The sequence below is a fragment of the Neopsephotus bourkii genome, unplaced genomic scaffold, assembly GCF_033783945.1.
Source record: "Neopsephotus bourkii isolate Nb327-2 ecotype Australia unplaced genomic scaffold, CSIRO-AGI_Nbou_v1 NB_1622, whole genome shotgun sequence".
Classification (NCBI taxonomy): domain Eukaryota; kingdom Metazoa; phylum Chordata; class Aves; order Psittaciformes; family Psittacidae; genus Neopsephotus; species Neopsephotus bourkii.
Window position 1 is genome coordinate 1,083,113 of NW_026902097.1, and position 26,789 is coordinate 1,109,901.

General features: G+C 39.5%; 1 protein-coding gene across 1 annotated transcript in view; it reads left to right on the top strand.

The window, feature by feature from the left end:
- The first annotated feature begins 14,323 nt into the window (after positions 1-14,323).
- Positions 14,324-26,789, top strand: part of TTC1 (tetratricopeptide repeat domain 1) — a 29,393-nt gene continuing 16,927 nt past the window's right edge. The window contains exons 1-2 of the mRNA XM_061372874.1: positions 14,324-14,978; positions 26,084-26,144. Coding sequence (XP_061228858.1) covers positions 14,655-14,978; positions 26,084-26,144 — 385 coding nt within the window. The 5' untranslated portion in view covers positions 14,324-14,654. The remainder of the gene's footprint in view (positions 14,979-26,083; positions 26,145-26,789) is intronic.

The window sequence follows — 26,789 nt, forward strand, 5'->3', positions numbered from 1 at the left end:
CACTTGCACCTATTACTGTAAGACTGGAATTCAGTCAAGTTCCCTCATCACGATTTTCCCTTCAAAATAAAACACAGGGGTTAAGTTTGACATTGGAACTCTTAGGATACTCTCTTAATACCCCTGCAGCTGATTTCCTTCCATGATTCCCTTATCACCAACATATGTAACTCCTCTATCCTTCAACATATTCTTTTTGGAAAGTCTGAAAATACCAGCAATGGCAAAAGCTCATAATTTACATTTCAACACATCAGTAAGTGTCCTGCAAGCACACAGGCTACCAGAGAATCTAATTTCTAAAAGCATCACTCATAAATCACTCCAAATACCTCATAAACAGTGTTGTAGACACAGCACAAAAGAGCAGTGACCGCTGGAGGCCCAAACCCAACCTCGGACAAATACAGTGACCCCTGGTTCTTTCAGCACACTGTGAAAATAGTATTGCACATGTACAGGCTTTTACTTTGCCACTCAGATAAGAAGAAAAAGAGTCAAAACAATCAAGTGGTATAAGTTTCACTGGCATTAGTATTTTTCAACTAAATTGTATAGTAATGTAACAGAATTTCTAAGAGTATCTTCTAGGACAATTTTAGGTCATGTTTGGAAGTTATGTATCTCTTGCAGTTAAGTGTGAATCATGAAGCTGGGGACTGATTTTTTTATGTGAAGTCGTACAAACCATGGAAATTGATATTTGCTCCTTCCTCCAACCAAGACTTATTAGGAATTTTAGTGTCCTTTCTTTAAAGCTTGAAACAGAGAATGAACCATAAACAGATGTGCTAAAAACGCTTTGGGACAATTCAACAATGCTAGGTCACAAGGGAAAGATACTTCCTTTTTTTTCCTTAAATGTGCATTTTCTCATTGATGCAGAAGGATTTGGCTTGTGGTTGGATGAAATATCCTCCAGCTCAGCAAGCAATGATAGGAAAGTCATGTTCCAAGGTCTTCCCATGGTCCTATGTTATAGTAAGACCCACATAAATATATTTCAAGTGTTATCTTGATTGAAGTTATAGCTAATCCCCTATTTTAATAAATCTATTTTGATTGTGGGGAAGGCCCTAATTTCCTCTTAAAAGGACAATGCTTTTCAAATTCTAAAATGTTAAAGATAAACAAACTCTTGTTGTTTGTATATTGAGGTTGTCATAAGGAACATTCTATTTGATTGTGATCTACTGTACGAAGCTATCCTCTTTGGGCTTCTAAACAGCAAAGAACTGGGCTTCTACCCTGTTATTCTAATTTTTTTGAGGGAACCGACAGTGTCTGCCAAACACTCCTGGGTTTTGTAAAGCTTCTTCAACATCACTGTGAATTTTGTTTCATCTAAGCACCTTACAGCATACTTCAGCTACATTTTGAGTCACATGCGACTTGTAAAGTAAATCCAAGTAGTGTTATCCATGTTGGAGAATTTCTAAGTGATACTGCAAGGTTTCAGAATAAAGAGCATTCTTTTATCCTAAAGCCTTTAACTACATTGCTCTCAGAGACTGATAATTCTTTTAATTAGTTTCTAGTCCTAAGAAAGGCTGTGTGATCTCTGAGTAGCATTTAAGCTCCTAAAGCAATGACATAATTCTCTAATTACCTATTAAATCAGATAGGCTTTTATCCCATACTGAAGTGACCTGTACATACTTAACATCTTTGTACATTTTTACATACAATGTCACAAAAATTACAAGGAAACCTTCTTACTGTTTGGGTTTGGCTTGTTTTTTGTTGTGGGCTTATTTTTAATATATAAAAAGAATTTCAGTAATTCAGTACTGAGAAAAAAGCTTTCTCTAAACATTGCAACTGATCAGGAGAACATATGCATTAACATCATGTTAATCCCAGCCATGTAGACTATCCATCATATCACATATCAAAATCCTCAGAAAACAAAAAAAAAACCAAGACTCATGTCCCATAAGCCTTAAAGAGTACAGAAAAGAAGGCATTACACTGGCAGTCAGTAACATTTTTCCCCAGTAGTTACATTGCTCTTCTGTAAATTTGACCTGGAAGGCTGCTGGACTTGGCTGGGACAGCAGCATGAACTCATCCACCTCTGTTAACTTCCTTTCTCTCCCAACCAGCCACAGCAGTGCTGCTCTTCCCATGTGCTACCTAGTGTGGGAGGCACAGCTGAACAACATGAAAAACATGTGGCTCAGGAGCCACAGGGTCTCTACCCTACAGTGCTTCCCTTCCTCAAGCCCAATCCTGCAAGTATGTTAAGGGCAACCTCCCTGAGGACACGACTAGGTTATGCTTTCTTGCCAAGAAAACAGGAAACTAAGTGAAGCTCTGCTTTGGGATTTCTGATACTAGGGAAAACAAGAAGAGGAAAAAAAGTTTATTCACCATGATGAAGCTGGAAAACAAGAAGTTGGAAATAATCACAGGCATTTAAAACAAATATACTCCGACATTTCTAAAACATCAAGCCCATTTTTATTCTTTAGGCCACATCCTAAGGGATCATCTCATACAATCCCTAGCATCAGATGGATGAAGGAAAAACTGCAGACTCCAGCACAGCAACCAGTGATAACAGAAAGAAGTGAGAACAAGTTCAGACAATACCTGCTATATGCTGCTGCTATAAGTTTAACAAACTGTCTCATTCTTAATCACAGCCCAACTAAACTTGAAGACTGGAGCTGCAACAAATATAAGATGGAAGGTTTCCTAATATTTCTCAAAAATACATTTCACCAAGTTTTTTTCTGGCTCATGTACACATCATGCCACACCAGTCTCTCCATAGCCATGCATGTTGTTCCATGACTTCCCAAAAACAAATAGATGATTGCTCTCCTCGTAAACTCTTTACTTTTTGTCTCACGAATTCCCCTTATTCCAGGGTACCATACAGCCTTTTCTTCTACTCAGCAACACAGTGGGGTCTCATCTATGCAAAGATGTTAAACTATGCAAGACTTCAAAACAGACATGGTACATCTGCTCCTAAGTTGCTAATACCACCTACTTCACCTCCAGCCACAGCTTCTATGAAGGTACAGGCAATAAAACTGATTGTAAGAATGAAAAAAAAAACAAACCACAAAACCAAAAAACCCCAAAACCCAACACAAAGAACAGACCACAAAGTTTACAGACAAGAAAGTCGGATATGGCACCTAAAAATATGAAACACTTGCAAGGCTACTTGACTTCTCTAGAACAAATCTATTGTAAATATCATTATTATTACTACTGGAATCTTCTACAACCTCCACTAGGCAAAGCCAGCCCAAATGAGGCTGTACAAATCACCCTCTTCCTTTTGTCAGTCCTTCATTTGTTGCAATGTTTTCCTTTAAAGGAAAAACTATTTGGGTCAGAGCATCATCATCAAACCTTGTGGGACAAGCCCATATTAGCCCAATTTTTTAGTACAGCCAAAATTAATTTGACAAGCAGAACATCCAGAACCTAGTGAAACGGCAATTGGCACATAATGGGGGGGTCTATCAGATGCAACTGTACTCCATCATGCATATTTTTAACGCATATTAACAAACCTTCTGAAGAACCCATTTTGTGGGCAAATAGATTTGCCTCCAAAGAGGAGTTGCTGCCATTTAGCACAGAAGGTGTTCATAAAACACAGTGAATTTCTCCAGGTTAAGCTACTGTGTGGCGCTTAATCGCTAACTAGAGGCTTGTACAAAGCTGTTCAGCTGAGAGGCACAGCTGTAATGGCTCATGGAGTATTGTTATAGCTCAGCTGCACATAAATTAAACCCATTAGGCTTCAACGCACTCAGCTATCACAAAAGTGCTTATTATTTTTGAAGAGAGATATGGTAAAATCAATCCAACTGTATGAGACTGAAACTCTAGACCATTCTGCATCCTTTACTCTTTGGAAATGCAGTTTTCTATTATCTTTCCAATGTGACAGGGAGAGAAGAGGGAGAATTAATATTATAAGGTGCAGTCCTAGTTTGGAAAACATAAAAATAGCAACTTTCTATTCAACAGGTGTGCTCTCTGCTCTCAGTTTCTGTGACTGACTTTCACCTGACACAAAAGAGCATAAAAACTGCACAATGCAGGAGATGATAAAACACAGCAGATATGGTAGGAAAGTAACAACTGCTTATTCCTGTTAGTAGCCATAAACTAACCAGCTCATTCCCACCAAAATAAACTAGATTCTGTTTTGATCACTCAACAGATATGCTTACCTTTGTTCCAAACCATGCTGGCAGCGTTCTGGCTCACACACTTCATAAGGCAGAACATAGCATCGCAGGCATGATGCATCAGACAAAGAAACACCATTTCCATCCTGAAGCAGTCAAAAAAACATACTTAAGAACATGAAGACACACAATGCTAATTTAAGTCTCTTTTATGGAACAAAAAACTGTTTGCACCCACTATGATTTTTTGGGACAGAAGGGGTAGTAGCTTCTATCCTCACTGAGCATGTTATTCATGCAAAATGAAAGTCATGGCTCTGGAGATCAGCAGAAGCACCTGAAGCAGTAACACAGCAGCCAGGGCACGAGCTGAGGAAAATTCCAGCCGCTGTCTTAACGACTGTTTCATCTGGACAACCAGTGCAACGAGCAGAGAACTGTACTCCTCGCTTTCATTTGGCTGTCTTCAGCACTGTAGCATGGCATTCCCCTCCCTTGCTCAATGCATCTTGAGATCCCAACTGTATAGTGGCATGGCTTCTACAGGAAACATCCAGTAAATCTTTTCCTCTAGGTTTTAAGGCAATCCCTAGAGCAAAAAACTCAACCCAGGAGTCCCTTTTACAGAACAACTGCTCTGTCAGCTGCAGTTGGGCCTCCTCTGTTTGTTTTTTTTAAAGTGAGCTTTACTCTTCCCTCCAAAGAACAGTTGGAAGTGCCTGCTCTTAACAGCTCTGAGCTGTGAATCCCGAGTGCTTGGAGACACCTTCCTGCAGTATGCAGTAAGGTCTTTGGACAGGCCCTTGGTTTCAGGATGCCTTCTGTCCTCCCAGCCATGTAGTACATGCCAGCAGACAGATTCTAGCTAAGCTTCTCCCAATTAGTCTGTATTACACCCCATCGTCCAACACCTCCCTCTCTCCATGCATTGCACACAAGCTATAGACAACAGTATTTGGTTGGATTTTATTATCACCCTAGATAACCCCTATTTACACAGGCATATTTTTTTTTCATCAAATATTTTTCCACATACTTGTCTTACAAGAGTTTAATACTTCCTAGCAGACCTATGTATAGCATTTAGCAAAAATGTTAAGTATGAAAGAAAGCCTCCAAAGGCTCACAGAAGAAAGGGGAACAACTATTTTCATGTAAGTGGCTCACTGGAGCCATCTGCTCAGCTGACAGAAATAATACATCTTCTTAAGCTGTCTCTATCCATTACTTACTGGTTTAGGTTTGTATACTTATACACTCAAACAATTCTAAAATCCCTCATTATTCTCTTGGGATGTGTAATTATTGGTTTGTCTGTGAAATGGAAGAGAAATTTCTCTCTGAACACATAGTAATCAAAGCATCATTAACCATTCTTTCCGTGGTAAATTCTGCAGTTATTTTCCTCCCCTCTCCTGCCTGTGTGGAGGTATTTGTGCCAGTGGCTGAGAACAAGCATGATGTTTGAAAGGCATCAACAAAGTCCATGTATTTTGGACAGTGTGTAACATTATCTGGGAAACAGAGAATAAAATCTAGATATAAAAATAGATGTGGTTTAGCCTATTCATAGAAAATTCTGTACTTGGGAACAGAGATCTTTTTCCAATATATTATGCAAAGCTCCTTTCACCTTTAATTGTAGATGAAGACATGAATATATAAAAAAGTTTGCAAGTAACATTGCTCATTAACTTGCCTAACTCTTTACCCTGGCATTACAAAAGAAATGAGGATCACACAATAATTCTGCCTGTCCATCCACAGCTTTTCTCCTCATCCTCTTATTAGCCTTTAAGCCTCTGTATTGATTTCTATCAAATCTAACAAGAAGCTAAATTCCATACTATGAAAATTTGTGGCTGCATAGAGGGAAGAGACCCAAGTTAGTGCCTCTTGTTAGGAGAAGACCCTTATAAGTCTGTCCCTTGACCAATTTCAAAGCCTGCTGGCTACTAAGCTTGTACATGCTGAGTAGCTGGTCAGCATACAGAGCCCAGAGGCAATTAAGGCACATGTTCCCATATACACAGTAAGATGGGGCAATGTGGAAAAGGGCATATGAGAGGACAACATGGAAGAGGAATGAGGGTGCTGAAAATACCACATGAAAGGAAGAAGTGTAAGAGACAAAGGTTGCAAATCCATAACTCTGCCTTTATTAATCCTAATAGTCACACGACAGCTTGCTATACCATGTTTGTGTGCTTGGTTTATAACTAAAATTATGAGATAAGGAAAGCCTCCTTGTAGAGAAAAGCAAAGCTATTATGTCTATTTATGTCACTATGACAGGGATAGGTACATCTACATTGCTCTGTTCTTTTGCCTTGGTTGTAAAAGCATAAAGTTAGGTTCCATTTATACTCAGCTGTAATCTATTGTTTGGCTTTTTCCTAGACTATCCATAATTTTAGGACCATCACATTCAAATTTGATCACACAGTTCTAATAAGATTAGTCTGAAACAATTTTTTCTGCATTTTAGGCGTTCACAATGACATGCTAATTGCTGGTTTTAATCAAGCACTGGCTTCATGTTAAAGTTGCATGTTTTATTTATTCCTGTAACCAGTGAACTCCATAGAGATTACAAAAATGTCTCAGGCACTTTTCCATCAGCATCACTGAGGGTGTAAGTCTGAAACCAGTGTGCAGTGCAGCATGCGCCAAATGAACGTCTCTGGTACAGCACAAAATCCCACCACATGGGTCAGTGACTTCACTATGGCAAATTCTGCTTTAGATACTGTTTAATGATATGAATTCACATGGCTTTGAGCTCAAACGAGAGAAATTCATTTACACTGGCTGAATAATGAACAAAACATGTAAACTGATAAAGGCAAAGAACAGTCTTAATTAACAGGTTAGATCCTTATTTTACACCATGTGAACCTCAGTCAAACTGATGAAAACAATAGAAGGGTTGAAAAAATACTGGAATAGGGTTATGCAGATAAGTGGAAGGTGCCAAGGAAAGGAAATCTGGTATTATTACTGGAAATTTCATATGTCAAAATACATTAGCTTGACCAATGAAGAACATGCTCCCTATCTAGTAATTCCCATAATCTTTACAGGACTCCAGCCAAGACATGAAGAAAAAGAGAATGGATGTTTAAAATTAATAAGAATTCTTCACAACTTCTTCAATAAATCCACCTAAAAAGCGGATGTAGTAACTTTAATTTATAGCTAGGATTTAAAAGCCTTTAAATGCCTTTGAAATGCTCTTTGGGAAGCACAATAATTTGATTCCACTGAGACTTGTGTGCAAATGTTTAATTCTTCCAAAGAATCCGAACTTTTTATGACCTCTGGAAAATTGTAATTATTTTTTCTTTCCTTGCTGAGCTTTGGTTTCTTCACTGTGAAGATAAAAAAAAAAAAATTGTCTCAAAAAGTAAATTTAGCATACGCTCTGGAGCCTGAGGTAATTATGGAACAGTTCGTTCCTCTTTTAGTTAGCTTAAGAGTCCAGCCATGCACTGACAGGGGAGCTTCAACCCTGATTTCAGTAGGACCCGGAGTGGTTTTACCAGGAAAAGAATGGGGACCTGGCTTTGAAAATCCAACATCGCCATCTATTGGATTTCTATTCCGGGTGAGCGACACAAATGCTCTAATCCAGCTGGATTCCCTGGATTTTACACATCACAAATTCAGTCTCTTTTAACAGTAAAATCAGGAAGATTTTTTCATAAGGCAGCAACAGAACTTACATATCCTATCTACAATTTCAATGAAGTCTCTTCCAGAAGTGATTCTTTTTCAGTAAATCCATGAGGTAAAGCTCGTTGGCAAGTTTACTGAGAAAAAACTACACTCTGCAGATGCCTTTAAGAATCCCCCCCTTAAACTTTAAATACCTGAAGTAGCAACTTGGTTTCCATGGGAATTCGTGTGTCTTGAAGTTTTATTCTGTTTTATTTTTAAAAGGAGACTCCAACACAGGACTAGAACCTATGAAAAAAAACGAAAGCTGTGAAAAGCACCTCCTTCACTGGAAGCTTCCAGATATAACACATTCTTTTAGTAGAAAATCATTCATTCAGTGCTCGTTTCTAAAGTAATTCCCCTCTTAGGCAAAACATGAGTTAGCATGAGTTGCTAAGCGTTAGCAACACAGACAATACTCGGCTGCAGAACACACCCCATGGCCTGTCTGTACCCTACTGCGAGTGCAGTACTTCGTACACTGTTGTGCCAGTATTGCACCCAATGTGACTTCAAGCGCCGTAACATCCATGTTAGCAAACTCTTCTTGTATCCCTGTTCATTTACATTATCCATCTTAAGCAGCACAAGCCTGATGTTTTCTCAGGGAATGCATACTTTTAAGATACACCTGGAGTTTCTAGCAGCTAATGGTTTATTGAAACTTCAGTGTAAATTAGCCATTTTCACCAAAAAACAAAGGCTTTGATGACTGGGTAAATACAGAGTCCAGCAAAGTGATCCCAATGCAAGTCTACTGTGAGGAGCTGCACTCAGGTGGGCAACAGAGTAAGCCTGAAACAGTCTACAAAGATAAGATCTTTTTAATATGCAGAATTCATAATCCAAATTTGCTCTAGTCCTGCTGTGCCCCTCCTGCAAAGCTTAGCCATTGTGTGAAAAACAAGAAAAATGCATATACACTACTCAGTCTGTGGTCCTCAAGTTGGCTCTACCTTGTGAATATTCTGCTGTAAATATTTAAAAATGGCTAAGGACTGTAAAATTCAATGGCAAATCCTCATAGTCTCTGGCTGTTTGAATCCAGGGGTTTTGTTCTGCTTGTTGGCAAAACTTAAACCTCCCTTCAAGCTCAGATTTGAAGTACCTTAACACCTTTAATAATAGGAAATCAGACTGGTACGCAAGATCAAACAAGTTTAGGATCATCTCAAAGTTACATCAGAAAATCCACATAGTCCTGAGCTGTGTAAACATGAAAGCTTCATCCAGGGAGCTTAGAATTGGAATACCTCACAGTTCATGAAAACATTAAAAAAAACAGTGCAACTTTCTGGGATGAAATCAGAAAATTGTCATCCACAAAACCAAATGAAATATGTGGGTATCACCAGCCTGCAGGAGGGAGTGGAAGCTTTTACAAGCTAAGATCTGCTTTTAGTCATCACAAGACCTGGAATGTTTTTCAGAATGCAGGTACCTTTTTTTTCTGATGTTCAGCTTTCTGGCTTTTCACGTAAATCAAGCAAATGAGCAAGCGCATGAAATTCAGCAGTAAAATGCCACTCAATGTGTCCCTGAAATCACTGTAATTATGCATGCAGATTAAGTGCCTAATTGTGTGCAGAGCTGTCTGGGAAATGTGGTCATAAATACTGGAGCTACAAAGTCCCAGCGTGAGATTTAGTTCCCAGGTATTGTCCTCAGGAGTTTGCTCAGCATTAAATCAGCTAGCCTGCAATACTGAAACTATTGTATGTCTGTTGTTACATTTTATGAACATCTTACCCTTGGAAGTATGAGAAATTGGGACCTCTTCTTTGGTCTTGTCAGAAGGTATTTTAGTGAACTCAAGGATATTAGGCTATGAATAGCCACAGCTTTATTAAAACAGCAGTCATTTCACCAACTGCCAGTTAGGCATTGCTGCAAATTAGAGAATAACTATTATGAATCTTAAAAATATGTGTATCAACAATCGAACAAAATGCTCTACTCCTCCCTGCTACCCTCTTGTCTTCTATAATAGTATTAGTATCTATAAAAGGCAGGTAAAATCTAAGCTTATCTTGAAAGCAGCAAGAAAAAAAGTATTTGCATACAATCTAGTAGAAAATGTTCATGTCAGAAGCAAAAGAATATAAATCTCCTTTTACAATGGTCCTCTCTATATTTCTTTCAGCACTACTGAGACAGATAGAGTCAACACAACATTCTTGACTTCCTGCAGCTTTTCTTTCGGCACACTGCATTGTACTTGAGCCTGTTGATCATACCAGATAACATCACCACCATCACACTGTGGGGTTGGAAAGACACAGGAAAAAAAATGGAAGGAAAAAGAAGGTTTGCTGGAGTAAAGTCCTGAGATATAAACTCTTTCTCTAACTTCACCTCTTCATGTTACATTTGGCTCAGTCAAAGTGTTGCAGTAGTAAAGTATTTCACTTGAGGCACTCAGTGACCCTTGATTCTGTTAAGTGCTTACCAGGAGAGGTAAGCTCATTCAGAACAGCTACTAATCTCAACAGTACAAACTGAGGCTCCCATTGCTGAAATTTTATCCAAACACATCTACTTATTCAGGATTATATGTGCTTGATTTTTTCAACAGGTGTTCACTTAAACAAACATCAATGCTCTGAAAAATCCCTTAGCACCAGGAAGATTAAACAAATGACACCAAGTTTTCATTGTTTGTATATATACAATCTACAGCTGTTTATATACTTCCACTTACAGTAATGAATTAAGAGGTTCTGAAAAACTGATTAAAGCAGTAATGTGTTCTGTGTTTGAACAAGTAAGATTTAGTGGTAAAAACAGATGACTGCCCTATAACCTGTAGAGTAAGTGCTGCGTACTAAGATGTGTATGTTTGAAATAACACAACTTGTTCTTGTGTTTTACAAACATAAAGTAACCTATGAACACAACACTCCTGTAGGGAAGGTTGAAGTGTAAAGAGGAGAAAGTGAGACATACAGAAAGTCAGCACTGGGGAACCTTAATGCCAGAAGTCATGCAACATGGACTATGCAGATAGCTGATGAGGGGTTAGAAAGTCTCTGCCTCTTCACTTGCCAGCTGCACGATTGGTCCCCTGATGGTGAGTAGAGAGCCTCCAGCTCTCCTGGTGGGTATCTGTCCCCTAAACACCTGAGAAGTCTTTGGGACTCTACTTCATAGTGGCACTGAGAAGCAGTTACACAGGAGAGAGATTCAAAGGCTTTCACTGAGCTGCAGCTTGCTCAGGGCTAACCTCAGGGGGAACCAACAATCCTAAACGCAGCCATAAGGCTCAAGGGTCACTGCTAGAAAGGGCTCCTGCTGGTATCCCCATCTTTATTAAAATGCGAAAGCTTACCCTTCTTGGGACATCTAGGGTGAAGATTCATAAAGGAATAATCACCCATACACGAAAGCAGGGAACTGGGATTCCAGGGAGTGGCAACTTTTCCCCTATACTGGGCTGGAATTAAAAAAAAAAATGCTAAATAGACTCCAGTGATAAAATCAGGGAGACCCAAAGTGCCTCCAGATCAGAGGAGATGCAGGCAGAAAATTCATGTAGTAAAACGTGCTAGTTTTTTCTCACACTTTTTCCTATGAAGTCAATAAGATGGTACACTTCATCAAAGTTGAGGAACTCTATTTAAAAATGGGATGATAAGGAAAAATTCTCATTCATTTTGGAACAGTAACAACATGGGATAGAAGCCAAAGGCAGCAGGTAGATTTTGGAGGGTGCACAACAGTGCTGGCCAGGGCTGAAATTGGGAACCATGGCATTCCTGAAAAGCAAATGTTCTTAATCCTGGCTCCCACTAAAGTTGGAGCTGTGCGGAAGCTAGAAAAACCTTCCTCACAGTGTCAAGGCAGTATTTTGCTTTGATCTGCAGCAGCTCAAAACTTCTATGCAGTTCCAACTTCTGTAGAGCTTTTGCTGGCAAGTAAGGTCTCACCTGGAAAAAGGCTAGCACACCACCCTGGATGTGCTGCTGACTCAAATGTCCAGTGTTATTCTTACCACCTCAATTCCTTCTGGGGATGAAACACTGTAACTTACTCAACCCTCTGTGCTCTTCACACAGCCAGAGGAGATTTAAATAGCATTTCAGCAAATTCAGAACTGCACAGATTGATTTTGTATAACAGCTGTAATTTCCCTTTTCAAATGACGTGGTATTTAACAGGACAGCAAGAAGGTTCAAAAATATTTTCTGTTAAGTCAGAATAAATTACACAGTACTAGCAGAACAGCAGAAAGGCACATTTCTGTGAGCTAAATCATTGCAGCTGGGATACTGAGAATGCTGAATCTACTTTTTATCAAGAGAGAAAGGGAGAAAAATCAGCCATAGAGCTCTTGTTTGCTTTCATTGTAACTAGCCATGCTCTTGCCAACTTACTGCAGTGTTCCTATCTCTCATGAATATCCACATCCATCACTGGCACTAACAGGCTCAGTCATCAGAAACGCACATTTAGAAGCAGCGATTAAACAGAGACCAGAAACAAATCTGGCATCAGAATCTTTTAGCGCTACCCAAACTCAGAAATGACAAACATCCCACCACCCCTTCAGGCTTTAATCAAAGCCTTGGGATGTCAGTTAGAAGTTGTTCAGAAATCAGAACACATCTCAGAATATTTCTAAAGATGCACCTCCTCCTCAGCACCCTTATCTGGGACACATACACTACAGCCCACAAATGGAGTTCTGCCAGATTTAGTACTGTCTTGGTATTTTATTAATGCTAACTCCAAAAGACCTGATATGGCTTCAACAGTCAGTATATTTCCCCACAGCATGAGGAGAAAGAAGAAAATCATCCTCTCAATAAAAGATTGGTCACCTGTTTTTAAGAACCCATGTTCTCTGAGGATAACCCTTGACCAAGTCCTACCCATCAGAACAGGTTCTACCTAACCCGAATGTGGAACAGCCCATATAATGGAGGGGCTTTCTGGTTGTTACTGTTGTGTTTTGATGTTGTGGTGGGGTTTGGGGGTTTTGTGTGGTGGGTTGTTTTGGCAGTTTTTGTGTTGGTTGGGGTTTTTTGGGTTGCTTTTTTGTGGGTTTTTTTTTTTTTTGTATTTTTTTCTAAATTAGAGCATTTAAGAACTTTAGAGAAACATTTTTGATCTTTACCTTTCATCAGAACTTGTTTACAGAAAAGCTGTTTAGAGGAAGGAAAACCTCATGAGGATATGCCTTAACTGCCTCATGGCTTAGCATAGTGATTTTCAATAAAAGGCACTGCTTCACACACCTTTGACTCCAGAACGTGTGAAAATTCAGTTTTGTTTCAAGATTCAGGATTAACATTTGAAGGGTATACAAAGAATGCATGCAAAGCGAGATGAAAGGGAGCTTTATTCCATCACTTAATTACATTAGATAAACGAACCACCAGTCAAAAGCAGTGGAGGCAACAAAACCTGAACCACCATCACCATCTGCTGCTGTAAACAGGATCACTCATTTTGGCCACCTACCAAGACTTTCCTATTATCTTTTCCAGCACCCCGACTGACCTTTCCAAGCCAGGCACTATTACCGGAGATCGCACCTCACCCACGCCACCCCTAGCTGTGCCCTGTGCTTTATTTACCACACGCCCGCGCTCTTCACCCACTTCAGGTGAGACTGAGCAGCGCCCTGACAGTGGAAGGGAGGTCTGGAGAAGTGTTTTACCATCCCAGGGACCTCCCTTACACTTAACTGAGCCCTTAAGGAGCTTCCAAGACGGAAGCCCCCGGGCTCCTCAGAGCCCCCACACACCAGCCTAACAGCAGCCTGCCCCGGTGCCTCCAGAGGAGCAGTTTCAAGGTGCAACTTCTAACCTTGCAGCGAGCTTAAACAGCTACACGAGTCGCCCTTTCAGGCGCGCAATAGGGATGTGCCCGCGTTAAAATACTCGGCGCCAGTGCCCCGTGCTCACAGGAGCGCGACGAGGAGAAACGAGGAGCCTCGGCTTCTCGCCCTCTGCCTGAAGAGAAGGAACCCATCCTCCCGCCGCAGCGAGACCCGGCGAGACACGCCGAGCTCCCCTTGTGCCCTCCGTCACACGCTCCTGGCCCGCCTACAACTCCCAGCAGCCTGCGCGCGGGCTCCTCCTATTGGCTGTGGCCAGCAGGAAGCAATCACGGGGTGAAGGGTGAGGAGCAGGTGCAGGCGGAAGAAGCGGCAGCGGCTGCGGGCGCAGGTTTGTGCAGAGGCCGGGAGTGCGCTCAGGGGTGGGCCCGGCCCGGCGCGGCCCGGCCGGGATGAGGCGGCGGCGGTGTCATGGGGGGCGCTGGCTGCAGCGCGGCCCCTTGTGTCAGGGGCTGGGATAGGGCGGGGAAGACAGAGCCGTGGACGGCTGCGCGGGGCCTGGATCTTTAGGTTCGAGATAGGGCTGAAGGGGAGCGGGGAGCCGGCGGCGGGGCTTGCCACACGCCATCCGCAGGGTCCTGGTTGGGCGAGGGGCTGCTGAGGCCCGTGGGTACGCAAGTATGTGCGGCTGCAGCCCTAGTGCAGCGGAAAAGACGTAGTATAGCGCAGTTCCGAGCCGGTCCCAGGAGTCTGAGCTTGTCAGTTAACTTACGGGAATAGTGTGCTGGCCCCACGTCGCTGTGTAGTGCATGGAAAAAGCATGTACAGGTTGCTCCCCTCCTTGAGGGATAATAAGTTTCCCTCAGGGGATTTCAAGAGTACTTTTAAGTGTTTTGGAGATTCATTTGCTGACAGGGCATTTCTACTGTGTTTATTAGGGGCTTTTTCTTTTGCATTTGTAAAAACCTATCCCCTTCAAGGAGTCCAACATGGAAGAGTTTAAAGATGCAAGTTCACCTGAAGAATTACTTGATCACTTAAAGCTTTCTGATCAGAAGAGTTCAGAGACTGGCCCCCAAGATGCACAGAATCCCCAAAATACTGAAAGTGGATGCAGAGCATCTTCAGCCAAAGATCTCACAACAGCAGATGAGTGTTTCCATGACTGTCACGACTCCTTTGATGCAAAAGAACCTGTGTTGGATGATGAAGGGAATTTACAGAATGATGAGACTAGCTCAAGGAAGCAGACAGAACTAGATGAAGAATACTTACTAGAACTAGAAAAAGATATGCCAGAGGAAGAAAAACAGGTAATCAAAAGTTCCCATGTTGAATGTAAAAAGATATATTTTCAGTGTCACGTTTCTAAGTGGTCTGTGGCGGGCAAGAACGTGGACCTTTAAAACTCTCTTATGTGGCTGGTTTTACTGTTCTTAATTTCTTCTTTAGGTAACAAACATTTTGTTAGCTTTCCTTGCTGTTCTTAATCATCACATTCCATTGCAGATTTTTGTCTGTTTTCAGCAGTGTGTCAAGGTACTGTGACTCAAAAGAGATTATAAGAAACAAAAATCCCCCTGTTCCATGTTCTTTAGTTTGTGTGCATTCATTGTTTTCACCTAACATTTCACCTAATTGCTGCAAGGTGCTTTTCCAAAACTCAGAGCAGGTTTTGGGATAAGTTTTGTATCTGAAAGGCTAGCTCATGTAACACAACTAATTTGGATTAACGCTGAAAGTATCCCTATAGACTACTTAAGCTTTAATCAAACACAAAGCATTAAATGTCTTGTTTTGTTTACCTTCAGTGTGGTTACATTGGGCTTAACAAACTGGATAATGCTGTGAGGAATAATAAATAAGTTCTTGGAAGAAGTCCAGTAGTCTCTGTAATGATGTTTACTCCCTGTCAGTCTGTGTGAACCATGTTTTCTTGCCCCTCAGTCAGCGTTGTCACTTGACAGCAGTTAGTTTCAAGGTTCTAATATATTATGGTCATCAAGTAGCTAGAAAAAAAAAAGTATTTTTTTTCTAACCTTGGAGATAACTTATTAAATCACTTCCAGCATTAAACTCTGTTTGCTTGAGTGATGGGGTGAATTTCTGCTGGTGATTATGTTCTCATAGCAAATAGTGCAGGACTTGCTACTCATTTGTGGGTTATTTTTTTTTTCCCTAATTTTTTTCAACTTTAGTTTGCAGGTATTGGGGGAGTAAAGACACTAAACTGAAATCTGTGTCCCAATGTACAACTCATGTAATTATTTTTTAACACTATTTTTGACAAGTTAAATAGTTTCAGAAACAGATCATGTTTCAAGAACTGATCTAGTCTCTTAAAATCTGATTGAATTATCCCAACAAGCAGTTACTTGTACTGAAAATTGAAATAGTGACTGAAAATACTACTGTAGTCTTTGGCATCTGGGGAAAAGGTGGAATTCTGATGTATTGTAAATTATACGAAGGGAAGACCTCAGCAAACTTTAATAAATAGTCCTGTTGCCATAAATTGGATCTTACTTTACTAAAAGAAATAAAGGCCTTATTGGAAGGCAAGCTGCACAATTTTGATCATAAGTAACAATGAATAACTGATTATGATGAGGGAAGGAGAGAATGGAGTAAGGGAATGGTAGCTGACAAGAGAAGGCAGGCAGCATCTCAGGAAAACATTACTTCATAGGGGAAGATAGTGTATTGTGTAGCTTGATAGTTTTTATTCTGGGAACTCCGAATCACCAAGAACAGTAGAAAAACTTACTGTAATGGATGAGTACTACTGAAATGAGTCATTTGATGAAAAAGAAGGAGCAAAGGGTCATATAAAATTATTTTTTAAGTGCTTAAAATATTATGAATTAATGTATAGGGGCTTATTACTCTTTCGTACAGACAGGCTGATCTTTGCTAATTCAACTGCCTTAGTAAAGTTGGACCACACTTTCTTAAGTGTTAGCTATCCCTGACTGTGTTACATAAGTAAATAAATGCTGGCTATACCTTGCCCAAAAAAGTTGGAAACAGGGAAGGGCTTGGCAGTGACTCAACTATGCCATGGTCTTACTGTCAGCTACTGTAAATAGGGAATGAGAGGCAGAAGTATGCAGAGCTAAGATGTCACAGGTAACCAAGCATATTGTTTGTTACAAATCAGTATAGAGAAATTTGATCAAGTGATGGTTGAAGTATTTCCCTTGCTGGTAGGATGGAATTTCTGACCAAAATACATCAGTGAAGACAAAAAGGTAGTTTTTAATCTGTTGTACAGATAGTTACGTTAACGTAGAAGTTCCTTGAGATAGAACAGCAGTATGGGACTAGTGGGTGAGGGGAACATGGAATATAATCTCCTTGAAGTAGGAATGAGTCTAAACACTTGTCTACTGCTTGACCTTGTGGAAATCACTTCAATATCTATCTCTCAATTCTGATCTGTAAAATGACCATAAGAATGCTGGCCAGTTGTAATACTTTGAGATCTAATAATTAATAATGGGGGGGTGGGGAAGGAGGTAGAGGTTATTGTGTGCATCCTTTGCGACAAAAGAACCCCTGGAGGTCATCTATTCCAATGCTCTGCACAAAGATAGATCAAATACATCAGCCAGCCCAGAGCCACACTTGTATCAGAGCCTGGGAGGGCTGCACAACCTCTCTGGGCCCCTGTTCTAATTTTTAACCACCCTTCTGGTAGAAACATTTTTCCTTTTATTTAATTAGAATTGCCTTTGTTGCGACTTGTAACCACTGGCCCTTCTTTTTCTGCATGCCCACAGGAAGAGTCCGTCTTAATTTTCTCTAGTAATGAAGTCTCATTGAGCCATCTTTTCTTAAGGCTGAACTCATTTTTCCCAGGCTGTTTGCTTAGTCCATGGTCTCCAGTGTGCTGAACATCCTGGCAGCCCTCAGGACTCCTGGAGGTTGATGTCTTTGTATGGGGGTTCACCAAACCAGGGCACTCTCCAAATGCTTTCTCTTTGCTGCTGAATGCAGGGCAGTAACTCCTTTTCCTTGACTTACTCACTACAGATTAAAAACACTGCATTGCTCTTGCATCTTTTCCAGTTTAAACTAAACAGTCCTGTTTTTCTACTTGTGTTTATTGCTTACACAACAAGGAGCATTGTCATCATGAGTCATGAAGGGGCTTCTTCAGCAGCTATAACTTGAAGGCAGCTTGAGAGTTTCATAGAAATTATGTCATAGAATTGAACTTTAGAAAGAGCAGCAGGACTGGAAATTGGGTGTCTTAGTTTTCATGTTGCTCTTATTTCTGTTATTTTGTTAGGTAATCATTTAGTATTGCACATCAATTTTTGACTTCTCTAAAATGAGCAGAAGAGTTGTGACTCTTCAATACTTGCAGTCAGCTTTGTGGAACTTCGTTGAAAGTGCTATGGGAGTGCAAAATAATAACTGTATAAAGCTGGAAAGATTTCCTTAGAGAAAGTATTGAGACAGCTGCAGTTCTCATCTTTCTGTAGGTTTATTTCCAGTGGTATTGAGCAATTGTGCCCTTCAGCTTGATTTATGATTATACCTAATGAAATGGAAGGATTCCATCTCTTAGTTTCACCGTAACTACTAGACTGGGAATACTTACATTGTGAACTTTATGTTCCATAGAGAGCTTTTCAGAGTGGGTTATAGAAATGGTCTTTAAGATACAGCTATTTTTTTTTCTTAACAAAATATTGTTGGTCTCTCTTACAAGAAAAGCTTGAGAAATCCAGAAACTAGAGAGGAATTACAAGTTTACAACAGTTCTAACTATTGAAGTAGCCCATTTTCATGTTCTTACCCTGCATCACCTTACATTATCTGTGTAGTAAAACCATTATTCAGTGTTATTCCTGAATTGCCTCTCCAGCTTTCCTCATAGTATATGAAATTGATGTCTACAAATTTTATTTTCAAAAGTGAAATATTTTCTATATTTTGATTATGAAAAGAATCTGTTAAATGATGCAGCTTTTAAGAAAAAATACTGCAGTTACATTTTAACCCTCCTTCCAATTACTTCAAAGGTCATTTTTGAGAATGGCAACATGATTTTTCTTTTTTATTTGGTTAGCTGGGTTGGTTTTTTTGTTCTCAGCTGGAGAAAATGAGGCAGAAATATTCCAAACTTGTTTATTTGACTGTTTAGGTTGTGACCAGACACTCAGCAGCAGTGCTGTATTTGCTTAGGCAGTCCTTGATCAGTTATTCTCAGCCCCCTGCTGTCTCCTTCATTGTGCTAGCACACCTCTGTGAATGTGCAGTGAACCACTTACAGGGAATGATTCAGATGAAAGATAATGCTGTATTTTTAGATCAAGGGCACCGCTGGTAAAAGTAGACATCAAATGGCAGCCTTGTGATGGCATACAAGGGGAGATGGATTTTCGTCAATTACACTACTTGCCTAAATAAGAAAAACTTCCTATGAACTGTGGTTGCAGCACCAACCATAAACTATATACTCAAGTCATAAGGAAAGCTGGATTTTACCCCTGCTTAGGTCAGATTTATGGAGCTACACCTTAATGGTTTGTGGTTTGTTTCATGTTTTGTTTTTAAACTAAGCCCACTGTCATATTTTAGCAGCTTGGGTTGTTTTGAATGATGTAGAAAAGAAAACATCTCATTTAATCTGGAGATACAAAGACTGATTCTAGTCCTTGCCCTGTGTATTTATGCATATCCCATGTGCAAGCTTTATGCTAGCAGCTCCAATAAGAGCTTGAAGCAATATTAAGACAGAGACCTGCAAGATGTATTCTTAAAAACAGGTGCAGCACAGGGCCTGGTTACTTGCCTGGACTTGCAACTCTGAGCATTTTAAGAATTAAGCAGCCTGAAACAAAATTCACTTAAAGATTTTGTTGTTTCAAAAGCATGCTGGTTGCTGCCTCAGCAGAGGCACTGAGCAGTAAATTGCTTTTGATGCATTACAGACAGATTTTTCTGCTTAGTTGTCATTGACAGTGATGGCTTTGACGTTGGTCAAGTCTACAGAATTAATCAGAAGACACCCAACAGCTGCTACATGGTAATTGTTTCAGTCTGACCTGGTCCTCTTCTGGAGGGACACCCATTAATTACGAGTTTATACAGCAGCAAGATTCTGAATCCCTCATGCTGTTCCATCGTGACAGATGTTGTCTTGTTCTTTGGGCCTTGACTATCAAAGATTTAAGCACCTGGCCTAGTGAGCTCTTATTTTGGCTATAGAACACTCCCTCCTAGCTGCTGGAAGACCCTGGAATAAATATCTAGTATTCCTCAAAAGCAGTTCCCTTCTTTGGCTATTGCATGTGCATTTGAGCTACAGCTGATTGTAATCATGCTCAACTTCTATTTTAACACTAGGAAATGTGTCAGCAAGACAAGGAACACAGCTCTGGTAGATTCTTGATTAGTATATTTTTAGCAACTCTGTGAGAATTAAGTGAAACCCATTTTTGAGAAATAGAATTTTTCAGCTATACCTGAGATTCCCTCGCCCTTTTTTCTCCGGAAGTTCTAGGATGTGTTAGAAAACATTGTCTTAACCAACAAATCTCCCCAAACTGCTTCCTGCCTCACTCTTTTCTTCCACATGTTTCAGGTTGATGCTATTATTCTTCCATAAATTACAGCTTCTGTATAGAATTTGCTTTTCCAGAACTGATCTGGAATTTCTTCTGGGATGGCTTCTCAGGTATAGGCATTCATTTCAGCATTTGGTATTTCCTAGTTCCATATATCCAATATAATATAGTAATAGTGACTTTGTCAAAGTTGCTAGTGTTTTTCTGTAGTATTTGTAGACTAAAAGATAAGGTACAAAATGGAAGATGGGATACAGCAAAGTAAATTGTATTTCGGAGCAGTCCTCAGACTTGAAGATGGTCTCAGAACTCTTTCCAGGAAGAATTACGTAGTTGGACCAAAAAAACCCAGATTATTAATACATGAGATAACCCAACTGACTGAGCAGCAGTGAAACTTACTGGTATTTTTTCAGTAATTTATGTTATAAAGGACCTATATTTTAATTCACATCAGCATTCAAAATAATTTGGTATAGCAGTAAAACTTGGAATACAGTTGGGTTTTGAAGGTGTCACAATGGAGTGAAATATAATAAAAGGTGATCCCCTTATTCAGATGACCTACTTTAATAACCTGAATTCTGTATACAGTACAGCACCAATACTAAATATGCTGTTTTGGTCAAATTGGAGAAAAGGATGGATAGTTAGAGTAAAACTGCCTTGTCCTGCAGTTTGCAAAATAGAACAAAACATCCTGTTACATTTTCTGAGTTAATCAAAGCTTGAGAAGTATATCTGTATCTGCTGAAGTAATTAATTCCAAATGCTGGTGAAAATACTTAGATGAAATCTGGAGTTATATTCTTCCTGTGTGATTTATAATTTGAGTTATATTTTTAAATAAACATAAAAGTCTTTTGTTGCAGTTAAAAGGCATTTTAACTGTTGTACTAAAAGGCAACATCATCATTACCTTCATCTTTCTTTCAGTGCTGGTATCTGATTAAAATTATATAAACTGAATGGAAAGCCTTATATTCAGTTTATATTCCTCTGGAAGATGCTGATACTGTCATATTGACATCTTTTCAACTTGTAGTGGTGATGGATTAACTGGTCAGGTCCACTTTTCTGTCTGAGGCTGTTGCCTCTGGAACAGGAGGGACTGGATGGCATGTATTGTCACTCAGGAGTAGTCACACACTGGCATATTAAACTGTCAAGGATGGATGTGATCTGTTGTCTCTGGAAGTGCTGCTTACAGTTTCAGGAAAAGGTAGTGATTTGGCAGGAGAAAGTCTAACCTGTCCTTACCAAAGTGTGAGCAAGAGATCATCCAATGTTCAGCTATGCTTATTACTCTGCCTTTAAGTGTAGAGGGCAGATTGGGCAGTTTACAAGCGACAACTCTAGCAAGACTTGAAAAGGATATTTGAGTGATTACAACCTTACATTGAAATTCAAATCCTTAAATGCATGATACAGCAATAGCTTCACAAAACTGCAGGGGGAAGCAGATGATTACTAATGGATGCCTTAGAAATAGAACTGGTATTTGAAGCTGAAAAATATATTCCTTATCTGTTTAAATTCCTCGCTTCCATGCACCCTTTGAACTCCAGTAATTTTGAATTTACTTCTACTGGGTGACCTTACAAAAGGGTATATGAGATGCAGATGTGCATTGTCACACTGTATAAATAGCCTTACAGAGAAGAGAGAGTACACATTTGCTGCTCTTGACAAAACTGAGGCCAAGAACAATTCCCTAGCAAAGTTAAATCAATTGATCAAATAAAATGCATAGGAACAGGCAGAGGAAGCATAGTTTGAGGCATTACAACCTGAGGGTGTTTGTCCTTCAGCTCTCACCAGCTATATTTAAGGATTTTACTTCCAGCTTATTATATTAGTTACTTTTTAAACAGAGAAAATTTGTAGATTTTCTTCTTTAATAGTATAATAAGGCTTTAGTACTTTTATTTTTAATGCAGAGGGGTTTTTTGAGGTCCAGGGACTGTATTTGATGGCCTTTCTTTTGAATTGTTTATTGCCAGAAGGTCAGGCTGTCTTTCCTTATTACTTCAGTCCTTAATCTTCAGTACCTCTTGCTTGCCAGGCAGATTTATGTTAAAAATCCTGATTTCTTCATAATATGGATGATTGTAATTCAGTATCCAAATCTGTAAACATTTCTAAATGGATCCTTTAAGAATCTTATTACCAGTTAAATGTAGTTATTTTTTCTAGACTTAAAAAAAAAATTTTTGACTTCGTACATCAAAACTAATGCCTCTCTGACGCTTGGAATTGCCATCTTTGTGTTAATAAAATTGGCAAAACCCAATCCTTAATATTTGGCTGTCTATGAAGAGCAGAAAACCATAATAGAGTGTAAATTGGGGAAGCTGTGGCTGACCCCGATGTTGTGTATGAGCAGCCTCAGGGAATGTAGTGGGTCAAGATGTCTTTTCCTTAGGCAGAGCATTCTAGGAGTTCAGTCTGACCTACTTCCCTCCTGAGGAAAGTGTAGCCTGCCCTGCAGCTACTGAAATCTTTTCCTGAAAAATGAAAGGGTGGGGACACTGAAATGACAGTGTGCAGAATTTGTCCCAAGGACAAGTCACTTGCAATTTTTTCACTCTCGGCTGATAAGATCACAGTAAACTGATGACCAGTCAGTTTGCAATTGTCCATCCAAGCTGGAAATTTAGCATACTTCATGAGGAGATTAAGTCTTCTAACAGTGCTTTAGGTTTTGCGTTGGTTTTGCTTGCTTGTGTGTTTTGTGGTTTTGGGGATTGGCTTTTTCACCCTGAATTTGAATAGAAGACAGCATCCATTAGAGTGGTCCTTTCAGGTTAAATGTAAATTCATCCAAAATAGTTGATTTTCACTGCTTTTGTGTTAGGATTTTCTGTTAAAGAAATGTATATATGGAGGAATAGATGATGCATGTATTTCACAAACACACAGTATGCTTTAGAGGGCAGTACATTTAGGATGTGACATGGCAATATGTGTGCTTTTACATTTTGTGGAATTTGCTTTTATGGATAGTCTGCTACTATGTATTGCTTAGGAGTCATGCTTTAAATGCAAATCCAGAATGATGCATGAGACTCTATAGACTTTATATATAAACTTTAGCTATAGGCTTTACCTTTGTGAAAAATATGGTGAAAACTTGTACAATTTGGATCTTGAGGGACAGCCTGAAATCCATCATACAAGGATATCTTGAAAGCGTTGGTCAGGCTGTAACAGAAATACTGGTTTTGAAGCAGGACTGCATTGCTTGCATTGCTGCTTTCCTGAGTAAGCTGCAAAGCCATATACGGTGTTCTTAGCAATGCTGCTGGCTTCTGAAACATGCTTAGACAACACCTTTTCTGGTCAAATAGTCAGAAGTGACCGCAAAACTGTCACTGACATTTGAGTGCCTCTAACAGTTATGTGACTAATAGCCTCTGTCCTTCAAGTTTGATTTGCAGGCAAGAGGACATGCCAGGGAACAGGCTCTCGGAGGAGGAGTTATATGAATCATCAGCTTCCCAGTGTGATAGTTGTTAAACTCTTCCGTTGCTCAGAACTTTCATCTGCCCATGTTTCCCCAGGGAATATGGCCATACAGCCACCTTGGTCTTTCTCTGTGCTGTTGGAGGTCACAATCCTCTTGGCTACCTGAGAAGTAATCCCACAGTGGAAGAATTTTTGTTTTACTCTTTTTTTTTAGGATAAAGCTTATTCTCCTGAAGCCTTCTTGCTGCAAATCACCTTTTATGTTAGCATTTAATACTTACCTGGGGTAAACATTTAATATTTTGTAATAATCTTAATAGAATGGAACAACATAATGATAGTATAGGTAAAGCTTTTCATCCAGTTTTCCTTGATTTTAGGGTTTCTGCATCAGGAGTACTGTGACCATGCTGTAGTTGTCATTTTATTCAAGGAAAGCTCTTTCGTTACTGTAGAGTTATAACTCTACCTTATGCAACAGTGAATCGGTTAATGGCACTTAAAGGCCAGTTCTAAATAGGTCATGAGCAATGAAGTCAGTAGGGCTGGTGTTTCAAACATTTCTTTTCTTGAATGAGGCTTGTCTATGTAGATCTTTCATGTTTTCCAGTAGGATCATACTCTCCAAATCTGTTCTATGCTGAAACCTGGCTGCTTTGTTCACTGGTATGAAAATCATACCAGTTCTGTTCTGCTTTCATTATATGCATTCAAGATGTTAAAATTTTCTTTCTGTGGAAGGCTGACTGTGTGTGGCAGTGGCCTCACTGGAGTGGAGCTATTCTGTCTGGCACTTGGGAAGTTTGGGAACAGCTTTCAAATGTAGTTAAGCACTCCCTGAGTGACTAGCAGAATCCCGCATAGACGATTTCATGCTTTTGCCCTAAGTGCCTAAATTTGTTTGTATGCTCATATTTAGAAAGCACCAAATGGCTTGTGTACATTGGTGCAAGTGACATTGTGGAAGAACTGCTGTAGGTTTCTCAGTCCACACTGGAGGCAAGCCAGTTTCTAAATAGTATGTTTTGTCTGACCTGTGTTTTCTTTGGTTTTGTTTTTTAAATATGAGAAGTAATGAGTATTAGAAAATGTTTACTAGGCAATAGGAAAAGAAAATACTGATCTAGGCATATATCAAAAGGGTCAGACGATACTTTGCTGTGTAATTTTGTGTGTCACAACTGAACGCCATTCCGCTGAGCCTTGTTTTCAGATCATTGTGATCTGTTAGTACTAAGATGGTAACAATGGTCAGGTGAATTAATTTCTAAACCTAATAAAAGCAAGAGGAGAGAACCTCTGATTTTGTACTGTTTGTCAGCTACTTGGCATCGCTGTGAGATGGTGCAGCGCTCTACAAAGAGTACTATATTTAGCTGTTTCCAAGGAGATGTTCTGTGCGATATTGATAATTGCATTAATCCTTGATTTACACAATCTGCAGGAAGGGAAACTGCTCCTTTTCCTAGTGCTGGCTTTTTAATTCCTCAGTGATCTGTAATTTATAGACACCTCGATGCAAGTCCTTTGTATATGCACGTGTGTTGAGGGCAAAACCTGTGGTAAAATGATCATTTTTCTGTCATAGAAATGATTCATGAACATGAGCATTGGTTTTTGATGTTACTGTCTGGCTTATACTGCTTTGTTTTTACTTGTGTGAGGTATGTGTACATGTGAAAGGCTTCCATTGTAAATAGATTGAAGAGATGGCTTGGTGACATCCTGTGTTTTCCGTGTTAAAGGCTAAGAGCATTCATGTCAACTTCACTGCTGCCAAGAGTACTGTTAAGATGTTCATGGTTGAAAACACAGCTCTGCTCAGCATGTGCAATTTTCAGAGTATAACAGAACAATCATCCTGTCTCTAGGTCTGATGTTTAGTCACTGACTTCATAAGAAATTTTTCAGCACAGTATCATCCATGGACCTGTTTCTAATGCAGTCAGCTCAACGTGCTTTGTGCATGTAACTATGAATTTCAAGGAAACCTTTAAGACTTCATCTAAAATATATTCTACGTAGTTGACCTGCACTGATGGAATTAAATTGAGTTGGGAAAGAAGGAGCAAACAGCCAGCTAAAAAGCTAATGTATTAGTTTAAACCATGTTATTCACTATGAATGCTCTTTCTGCATTTTGTTGTCCATGACTTGGAGCTTTTTAATTGCCTTGTTCTACTGCAGTGTTTCATGGATATATAAGGTATGTCATGTCACAGTGACTACAAGCAAGTGATCTTGGTGCTACTTAAAATTCTTCAGGTTCTATTTTATTCTGATTTCCATTCATACTTTATTTGGAACTGCAGCTGACCTACTTGTTCATTTCAATTAAATACTTTGAGACATTGTCTTTTCTTTTGTAGAAAAGAAGAAAGGAGAGCACAACGCTGAAGGAGAAGGGAAATGAGCAGTTCAAGAAAGGAGGTGGGTTTATAAGAGTCTTTTAACACCATGTGGATGTTAGAGAATCTTAATTAATACTTAGGTGATGTAGAAAATTCATAGGAAGATTTCACACTTACCATTGTTCAGATTTATAGTCTATATCATTTTTCATCCAGCTCTAGAGAACAGAAGGAGATAGGAGACCTCCTTAAGAGTTGAAATCACAAAGACTTGGATTACTAAAGCAGAGTTCTCATGAAAGCCAAGTGTTTAAATCTAAGAACATAATACAGAATTTACTGGTTTCCAGTGCCAGGATTTCTTTTGCTAATCAAAAAAGGCTTCCACTAAACTTTTGAGTTTTGCTGATGTGTGTGCTCAGAATTGATGCAGGACTCAGTGGTTCAGTAGCTCTTATATCTTTGTACATGCTTCTTTTTCTCCACTGGCTCTATCTGTTGTACATTTCATTTGTGTGTGTGCGCGTGTATCTATACAGACGTCTATATACACATATGTACATCTATATGTACTTCATATACATATACAAATGTGTATATAGAGACGTACACACATGTATAGATGTAACACAAATACACATATTTAAAAAATCTAGAGGCAAGTACTTTTCTAGTTTATGCTACAACTGGACGTGTTCTGAACATAACAGAAGGGTTGACCTCA